A 10,299-nucleotide genomic window follows, 5' to 3' on the forward strand; every position below is an offset into this window, starting at 1 on the left:
ACTAGGACCCCCAAATAAAAGTATGAACCTGAAAATTAGCATAATATGACCTCTTTAAAAAGCAGAAGCTAAAACGTCAGGTAGGTCGGACCATTGTGCAAATCAACCGCCACTCGTCTACCCGGAGGTGACTGTTGTTGTTGGCGCGACATCACAGAGATCCGGTCTGTTAGTGTGAATACATGGTAGGGGAAGGTAGGTCAGTCTAAGCCCAAGTCTAACCTCTAACGTCTGGATCTGATACTGATCTTTGCCTCCCACTCAGGCCACAGAGTGCACGTGGAGCTCCCTCGTCCTCGGCCGTCCGCCCCCTCGCTGCCTTGTAGACATTCCTGACAGCGTCTCCTCTCTCTGTCTGAGGCTTCTCTCCGGACAGCTGGGTCTTAAGCAACATGATCCCACTCAGCAGTGCAGCCCCTGCCGACACTTTGTGTGTGCATATATACAGCATGTGTGTGTGTGGTTGCGTATATCCAATACAGACGCATGTCTTACATATGAGAGGTGCCACATTCGTAAGATTCTCACTGAAAACAGGCCTACAAAGACAGAGACTCCAGCTATATTTGGGAAAATATCGCCTTACTCTGACATGTGTTGAGTTTCTTGTTGTTGTAGGTTTTTTTTCTCGGAGCAGCGGAAGTGGTCTGGACGTAGAGAGCGATTGGGTTGCATCAGGGGAATGTCCCACAAACACAAAATGACGAGTCAGACCCTCTGCTGATATTTTGTTGTTGTGATCTGCGACAGGAGGGTTTATAAAGATGTGTTGAGTCTGAGTGTATAGGACATAATATACACTAAGTTACAGGTTTGTGATTGTGGGACGATGGACCTGAAGATGCGGGTCTGGAGATTTCTTTCCCAGTGACTCAGCAGACAAAAATGGATGTCTGAAAAACACAAACACTGTTGACATGGCAACAGCCGATTAGGAGAATGACGCCTTTGTGGCTAAAAATGAAGGGGGGAGGGGGGGATCGGTCAATTTTATCCACAACACCAGATCTGGGAATCGGATGACCTTAACTTGGATGAAGGAATGATGAATGGGAAACAGCAGTGATCCGTGGAGGGCTGGACGGTCATCTTTTTCCTCGTTGGAAGCCCGATTTCGATTCTCAAGAAGTTCTGTTTTACCCCAGTTTCCTCGCGACTGTTACCTCAGGCGTGGCCTCAGGGCGTGTGTCGCTCTCTGCTGAGGTATGCTCTCAGGTATGCGCTCACCTGAGCCATGCGTCACAAGCTGAAATACCGAGGGAGGTCATATTCCTGTAAAACAAGCCCATGAATAGCACATCTCTGAGATAATGCCATTCCTATGTTTTTTCAAAATACCGAGTGAAGTGCTGCAGGCCTGCAGAGACGGCTGCTGTGTTTGCTGCTCGCCACAGAGACACGACACAGATCGTGGAGGTTGTTAGTAATCAGACAATCTCTCAAGGCCTTGCATAATATCCTGGTAGCCTCCTGCTGTTTGGGTTTTAGGAGGTTTATATTTACACGAAGCACGAGTGTTGTGTCCTGACCCGCCTGCGTCAGATCGGTCTCTGACGGTAAGAGCGAGGGAGGAAATGACACAACAGGTCAACGTGAAAACAAAGACACGAGTTCCGACATCATAGCGGCTTACAGGAAGCAGGGCGATACCCTCAATCAGCGTGGAGAGCCGCGCCGATGACGCATACGTGAATGAACTGACGAGTCGGGCTGTGGAGTGAAGTGGTGTTAACGTGTCATCAAACTATGCAGCCCTGAAAGTGCTATAACTCTCTGAAATGCCCAGACATGCTTTTTAATGAGCTGCAAGGCCGCACAAGGTGAGATTTAATGTAAAAACAGACTCGTCATCACGACCTGAATCACAACTTGTCTATATTTAGAGTCTGAACCTCCCAGCTATGAAATCGAGAGCCTTTCATTCTCCGATCCAGAGGAAGATGATTCCACCACGGTGAGATCTTCACCTCCTTCATCCGTATCCTTTAAATCCAGAATAACCTCTGATCAAGGAGTTGTTAATATAAACATCTTCAGGTGTTATCATGTGATCTCAGTTTGTCACTTTCAGTCATGATATAATAAGATCACGAGAAGACTGAAGATGAGATGTGATTGAAAGATCTGCAAAAGCGAGTAGATGGACCTTTGAGATCAGAGCCAGCGGGTAAAACAGGACCACAACCAGGATTGTTTAGAAATAATGAGGTCTGTCATGGTCCTGTCATTTTGTTTCCTCGTGGTCTTCACCAGTCTGCATCTTCCTCTCTAGCACTTTCCCTCCTTCCAGTGTTTTTCTGTTCATTTCCCTCACCTGTGTTTTCTCCACCTGCTCCTCATCCCCTTGTTAGTTTTGTTTGTATTTAAGCCTTCGTGCTTCATTCAGTCAGTTCGTTCCCGTGTTCATCTTGTTCCTCCTCCGGTGTTTTCTCTCCCCACGGTGTGTTCCTGGTTTTATGTTCCTTGTGTTTTTACTAGTTTGTACTCTGCTCTTGGTTGTGCTTTGTTTAGCTTTTGTTTCACCATTAGCACTTCTTGTTTTCTGGATCTTGCAGCTTGTGATTAAAGCTTGTCTTTTGTTCCTGCCGGCCTCCTGAGTGTTTACTTCAAACCGTGACGGAGGTCAAAACTCCTCATCTGACAAAACAAAACAAACCCTGTACACTCATCATGAAGAAATCTCTTGGTACTTTTTGGGTGATCTGATTATTTATACAATGGAAATCTTAAAGCCTTTTGACCTGAATATAAATCTGGCAGCACAAATACATTTTTTAAGAGACGAAGAAGGTGATGCAAGCCCTCCGGATACACGGAAATGTAACAGACAAGGAATGAAATGCTAAATAATATTAAAATCGTTAAAAAAGTCAACACAGCAACACGTGTGGCCAATGAAATGACACGCATAATACCACAACAAACAACAAAACGACATCACATAAAATGAGCTATTTCAATATATGTACATGATGTTAGAAAATAGATATCCATACAAGAATATTGTATTTTTTTCTGTGTCTAAAAACAATCAGATGTAACTAACAAGGAAGAGTTTTATTGAAATGCTCCACATCTGGTCAAATATGGACTCAATATACATCATGAGGACAAATGTTACACTAAGATACCAGATACATTTTATTTTTTATCATTTTTGTGGTCGAGAATAACCTCGTCTCTTGTCTGCAGATTTCCAAGCTCCATATTTTTTTCTAGAAAACGAATAAAAAGTGTTGCTGTATCCGACTCTGACTCACTCCCATTAAACTAAACCCAAACCCACTCCTTAATCCTTTCCCTGCTCTGTGTACATTACAGTACTCTGATGGACTGAGTCTTTTGTCCCGCCGTGACAAACAATATAAAAGGTCGATACAAAAGTTTAATATCTGCGTATGGATTCACACTGACGTCCTGAGATGTTGTTGAGTTGAAGCCGTTGAGGATGTTTGTGTGGGAGTGCAGTGAGCTCTCTCCGAATGATGAAATGGGAGTGAGACATGTTCCCTCTGGCCTCCAACCTTCACCTCACAACACCCTGCTCAGCTGTTGCTACACACACACACACACACACACACACACACACACACACACACACACCCCCCCTCGGCTTGTCAGCAGCGCATCTCCTGTTTACAATAAACGCCTCTGAATCTGACATTTTTGTCCTGCTCGGTTTAAAAAACGAAGATTAATCGAAGATGTGTATATGGGTCGTGGCCCTGCTCACACACACACACACACACACACACACACACACACACACACACACACACACACATCTTCTCTATTTATTGCATTTATCTTCTCCTTGAGAACTTAACAATGCCTTCAGTGTTGCACAGCCGTGCCCCGTCCACATAATGACGGCCTATGGAGCGATGACGCCGAGGCTGCGAGTATGGCCTGAGTGTGTGCCAGTGCTGCGTCAGAGGATGTTTATACAGCCTGAGATCAGAGGGGTAGACTCAGTGTGTGTGTGACTCTCTGGGTGGTGGTGTGTGTTTGCTGTAAAGAAGACAAACCTTACACTTTGTGGCCAGACGTACATGAGGATTATGACGCATTTTATCATCCTCAGAGTCATGATAGATGCAAACAAGAAGCACTTTCCTCCATCGAAATGAAGAGTGTGCACTTGGTAACACAATCCCCTGTGTGGCCCTTGGCTCGGGGCCCAAAGGTGCGTATGTGTTTGTGTGAGATTAAAGTGGTGCCAATTTGTGAAGCGGTATTTTTAGAGAGGAGGCCCGTCCGCTCCGGTAATGCTCCTCAGATCAGTGTAACCCTTTGATGCGTTCATTGTAGTGCGATCCTACTTCAAAGCTGCACACATGGACGGGACGGGACGGGAGCGGAGGAGGAGGGGCGGCGACTCCACTATACACTTCATTACTTGCAGGCCCAGAGATTCAGCTTTCGGTCACCTCTGACCTTTTGGGCATTTGTGCACATAACAAACTTCCAATCCATAAGATCCTCGAGCGGAGGTATTTATGTGCAGGAGGGCTCTGCAGGTCAGAGAGGACACCTGGCTTGAAGATCAAACTACAGCGTCAGAATCAGATCAGCTCAGTCTTTAAAATAAAAAAGCATCTGATCGGACTGACATTTAACTTCTTCATCCAGCGGTGTCACTTTATCTCTCAGTGTGTTTCATCGTACACCTTTCCTCACAGGAACTAATTCAGAAGCAGTTTTGAGTAGCCTGCAGGCTGTTTACATGTCTGTCTTTGTTTATGTCTGATTTCTGTTAATGTCATACAGTCACGAAACTTTACAGGTGCGCTGATCCAAGGTGAGTTTGGTCTACGAGCTGTCACGATATCAGATTTTTGATCATCCTGGACAAAACAAATTCACGATATTATGGCGATAACTATCTGAATCTGAAGAGAAGATGCAATCAAATCTTTCTTTATCTTTGTTTACTGTGTGTTTTGTCTCCTTTTTGGCAAATAAATTAAAATTAAAATACAATTGTTGAGGTGGAGAGAGTCTGTAAACATAACTGTTAAAAAAAAGTGTAAATAAAAAAAGCACAGTTACTATCAACTACTCAATTACTAGTGAAAAGCCAACCAGATGAACTCATAACTAAGAGTTTCAAAGGCCGAACATATGTTATCTCATGTGTGATATCTATATCTCATTTTTTAATATCAGTCACCATATTGAGACACCTCTCGTTTTGTCTCAAGTAATAATGTAGTAATAAATATTGAGCAGTCATGTTTAATTTCTCTAAGTTTGATCATAAACAGAAATAGACTTTTAAAATGGTTTATATATATATATCTGTTTATATAGTGTTTGTATAGTTTTTCCTTATTTGAACTTGTTTTTTAACTGTAAGTCCACATTTATATCTTATTTAAAAAAAATGTTTTTCTACTTGTCTGTTTTTGGCATTTGGCAACCTCGCAACTCTTATTTTGAAAGGTGCAATAAAAATAAAGTCAGTAAAGTTAATAAAGTTAGTGCTCTGTCTTCTCTGCGTATCCAACCCCATGATTTAAAGGTTTATTGCTTCTATTTAGTACAAATACATTAAATAAGTCAGAGATTATGACACATCTGACATATTAAATGTAGCCTAACCAGCAACTGGCTATTATGTTATAAAGATAATTGTTTCACGTAAACCTTTTAATCTCTCTTTTATGAACCCTGTGAGGTTTTCTTGAGCATGACTGAAGCCGTGCTGACTGAGTTTACAACAGTAATCAAATAGGTGTGTAACTTGGTGCCACATCAAACCACTCAAACATGATAACAGGGCAGTAAAGTGGACTTCCTGTGTGTGTAAAGAACAGAGGCGTGTGATAAGGATGAACCCAACAGGACCACCTGTCAGAGAAACAGCCTGAACGTCAAGTCAAACCCAGTGTAGACTCTCTGTGTCAGCAACACCAGACGATAAAACAGAATAAAATGTTTAAATCTGAACTTTTTCAGCATGTCCATCCCATCTGAGGCTCAAATAAAACCCACCACACCCTGTAGGCAGTTAAAGGTGTGTTCAAAGGCGCCACCGTGTCTTTTAAGCGTCCCGTGCCTCTGACTAAATCTGTCCGCTTATCAGTCATGACTCAAGTCGAAAACCCTCCCAGTGACAATAAAGAGTCACATTCCACCTGACAGCAGAGAGGAAAGGGACTTTCCTGTCCTCCACTCCCTCTTTACTGCCGCATGTCAGGAATTTACTACAGAAATGCTGCTTCTGAAGCGTCAAACATGAGATGACTGACACTGTAATGATGTCATAACACGCTAACAGACCTGGAAACCAAGTGGGAAATAAAAAAAATAACCAGAGGAGAGCTTAACTTTATGTCAAAAATGCATGATTGTTTATTCAAATAAATACACACACTCAAACACACATTGAAACAGTAAATAATTTAAAAACAAAAGACAAAAAAGCTGTTTGCCAGTAACATCACGTCATATTCTGGAAAACAAATAAATTAACATCATGTGTTTTTCTTTTTTAGGAGACAGTCCCTCCCAGGAGAGCAAACTTGAAATAGTTTTGACAATTCAAGGGTTCAGTCCTGCGTGTGTGGAGCCTCTCAGCGCCTCCGCCTCTCTCAGAGAGCTCAGTCCCGAACAATCCTTCATCTCCGGACCGGACGACCTCGTCTTCCTTTTTGGTCCGCGTATTATTTCTGTATGGTCCACATTGACACTAGAGAGGAGATTAAATAAGAAACACGTCATTAGTTTCACGATTCTCCCGCTGCGTTATTTTTACTCATATTTGCCATCATGTCAGCTACATGTCACGGTGCGTCCGCTCACCATATTAGGAGTGGTTTAAGTGCCGGAGTGCCCTCCAGCCGGCTCAGGGCGCCCTCGCCATGCGCCTCTCCTGCTGTCCGGGCGACGCGCTCTCGTTGTCCTGCCGCGTTTTAAAGTCCTGGATGGCCTTTCTGTTCTGGAAATCAATCAGAGCCATGGTGATCACCGCGTTCCAGCAGTTCTCCTCTCCAGAGCACCGGAAATCGATCTCCTTATTGTCTGTGGTTACGATGGTGAAGTAGACGAACTTGCCGGTGCGCTCCACGCAGTCCACCTTCTTGATGGACTGCAGCTTGAGCTCCTTGCCCTTGGAGCGCTTCTGCGTGTCCGCGTAAATGTTGAGGCTGTCCGTGGTCAGGACGCACGTCTTCCTCTTCCAGAACTGGAGCAGGTTGTCGCTCCTCTTCTCCAGCTCTCCCTCCTTGAGGATCTGGCTGATCTCCTCCGCTGACATTTTCATCGTTTCCGGCGGGCAGGTTTGTGAACTCCCTGCTTCCCTGCTGCGTCGTCCGAGGAGCCCGAGTGAGGAGCTTCTCCACGAGCCGTGTGGTAATCCAGAGTGGCGTTGTGAATGAACCAAGGTAGCAGAGGACTTTTTATAGTCAACTCTTGCCCGAGCCCTTCCCACTTGACGTCAGATGATTTGGGAATGCATCAACAGTTGCCAGTGGAGTAATTCAAGGCTGTGTGGGCGGAAGCTGCGGCGCAGGCGGGAGGGGAGAGAGGGCAGAGGAAGTCCTAACGTGGACCTAATTACACCGCCAGCATGTTAATTACTAATCCACATCCTGCCGAGGAGATTAGTGCAAATATTTGCCCAGTGCGCATTAAGTGATTCAGTCTAATATGGTTAATTACCAGATGTTGCGCAGAGAGAGAGAGAGAGACCCGAGCACATGCGTAAAAATCAGCCGGCTGCTCCTGTAAACCATTAAGATCATCATTCATCTCAGATGGGTTTCTGAATTCACCCATAAAGTTTATGATCCAGACTTTTTCCATGACTGCCTGGTAATTCATTCCCTTTATAATCCTTCACTGCGCCAACGAGCTCCCTGGTGACTCCAGACTAAACCTGCTACATCTGAGTGGGTTTTTTCTTCTTTTTTTTTTTTACATAAACTCTGCTATTCCTGTCTGAGGATGTCAAAATTCACCAAAACAGCCCACAAGCACAGTTTCCACTCAGTGAGAGGAGGATTCATCATGTCAGCAGCTAAAAAAAAAGGGAAAGGTTACAAAGTTTAGTTTTCCTGCATTTTAGAGCCCAAAACACAGAGACAGAGAGCAGCCAAACATTTATTTAAGTCTCCCTGCTGCCGTCAAATATGAGTTCACTGAACTAAACTTGATTATTTAGTCTGAAGTCTCAGGAGGGCTGAACTTTTGTCTTTGTATGTTCTCAGTGTGAGACGGAGGAGAAACGCTGCTCCCTGCACTGCTGGGAGGGTTATTTTAAAAAAGTATTCGGATACAGTTACTAATTTTCAAAAATGTAGTCAGTAATCTAAGCCAAGTATTACAATATTCAACTAATGTAACTTAGTAATAAATGACTTTGATTTCATCTTAATACACTAAAAAAATGCAATCCACTGTTTTACTAAATGTACCTGTAATCTAATTACATCCTTTTCCTGTATTTTAGAATACAGTTACCTTTAGTTGGTATCCTGATTACATTCATTCCTTTACACCTCCAAGCCTTCACCTTGTTTTCTTTATTACTATAAAATCAAGGCTTTTAAAGAGAAACTTAAACTTTCCTCAAGATATAAAAAAAAAAGCTGCCGAGTCTTTGGATAGTTTTTGTGTTTTATTAAAAACTTGAGTCGTAAATTAATTCAACTCATGATTTCAGAGTCGGATAAACTCGTGTTTATGAGGGACTTGAAATGTGAAGTTGAATCAACTTTAAAAGATATTTGACTTTAAGTGAAAGACAAACGTTGAGCTGATTCCTGAGAGCGTTTAAAGAATGAAATGAGAAAGGTAAAAAGAAAGGTCAGCCATTGTTCAGGCCATAATGAAAGCTACACTGAGTGAGTCAGATGCCCTTTGATATCAGTGAATGAGGTGTGTCCAGCTCTGATATTATCCTCCCACGCTGAGCCGCTTCACTAACGACTGACCACGGTGTCACTCTGTCACTGCTCGGGCCTGGTCGCTCATGTCAGACCGACGGCAGCAGACTTTAGATGAGCGGATCGCTCTTCGAATGATCGATACTACGGATATAAAGTCTCGATTTGAACATTGATACTTGTACCACATCCTGAGCACACAAACCTTCTTTTTAGTGTTGCAATATTTGCATTTCCTCTACAGTGAAGCGATCACCGTCGTGTGTTTAACATAAATATGATCAAGTAATTAACAGAGAATAAATGTGTCATGTTTAGCAGATTATTTGGTGGTGATTAAGTAAAATGTGACATTAGCTGCTTTTAACGATACAAGTGATTGATATCTGGTGCTACTTTGCACAGGACAGAAACCAAACTCTGTGGTCTTGGCCTGTATGAATCAGCAGGAGGAGGTTGTGGTCTTCCCCCTGCAGCCTGCTAGTCCCGCTGAGGGATCACCACCCACGCACACACCTGACCCCCCAGAGTCCAGCTCAGATCATATCACTTGTGTCGCACAGTGGGCGAGCGAGCATCAGGCACCCACTTCGGGCCCTCCTGTCCGCCTCGCTATCAGTCTCCTCTTACAGACATTTTTGGAAACATCCCCCTTCAAGTTTCCCCTCAGGAAGTGACATAGACAAGACTCTCCACACACACACAGACACACACACACACACCAGTTGTTCCCAGTCGTCCAGTAATTACTCATATATCTGGGTGACCTCAAACTTCTTTTCGGAGAGAACCACCCAGAAGACACGAACGCCGCTGTGATCGTACAGACATTTGACAGCACCAGAGGCCGTAACCATGGTGAATCACTTCAAACCGAGCGCTGCCGAGCAACCCTGACTGACACCGGAGCGGGATGTGGCGACAAGTTTAATCCTCCTATCTCAAAGAAGAGGAAACCACATGTGTGTGTTCCGAGTCCAACAGCTTCTGTCTCGACCGGCCACTTTGTTTTGGGGGCTTTTCTCTTTGTTGCTTGGTAACACGCGTGTGTGTGTGTGATGTGTGCGTGTGATGTGTACATGTGTGCATACATAGGTTTTTGTTTGAAGGAAGACTGCGGTGGAGCCTCACAGACATGCCCAGGCAGTGACTCAGCAGGAGGTGGAGCGCCTTACTTTTGGAGGAGTTTGCTTGCCAAAGGCGGCCAGGTGTGTGTGTGTGTGTGTGTGCAAATGTGAGTGGCTGAATATGTTGTGTCTATCCTTGTGTGCGTGTGTGTGTGTAAGGATCGTAATTAATTGCAGCAGTAGTGTTCATGTTAGTACGTGTTACTGAGGAACAGCACTCCTGAATCTCAATAAATCTCACTTAACAGCTGACGTTTCTGCAAACCACTGATACGTACACA

At 44.0% G+C, this 10,299-nt stretch overlaps 1 protein-coding gene across 1 annotated transcript; it reads right to left on the bottom strand.

The window, feature by feature from the left end:
- Positions 1-6,333: 6,333 nt before the first annotated feature.
- Positions 6,334-7,425, bottom strand: phlda2 (pleckstrin homology-like domain, family A, member 2). The gene is made up of 2 exons (XM_084363763.1): positions 6,808-7,425; positions 6,334-6,694 (listed from the first exon to the last, which is right to left on the bottom strand). Exon 1 carries the CDS (start codon positions 7,265-7,267, stop codon positions 6,851-6,853), a length of 417 nt encoding a protein of 138 aa, XP_084219889.1. The 5' UTR covers positions 7,268-7,425; the 3' UTR covers positions 6,334-6,694; positions 6,808-6,850.
- Between the last annotated feature and the right edge of the window lie 2,874 nt (positions 7,426-10,299).

This window comes from Pagrus pagrus (assembly GCF_965226575.1).
Source record: "Pagrus pagrus genome assembly, chromosome: 10".
In the NCBI taxonomy this organism is placed as follows: Eukaryota; Metazoa; Chordata; class Actinopteri; order Spariformes; family Sparidae; genus Pagrus; species Pagrus pagrus.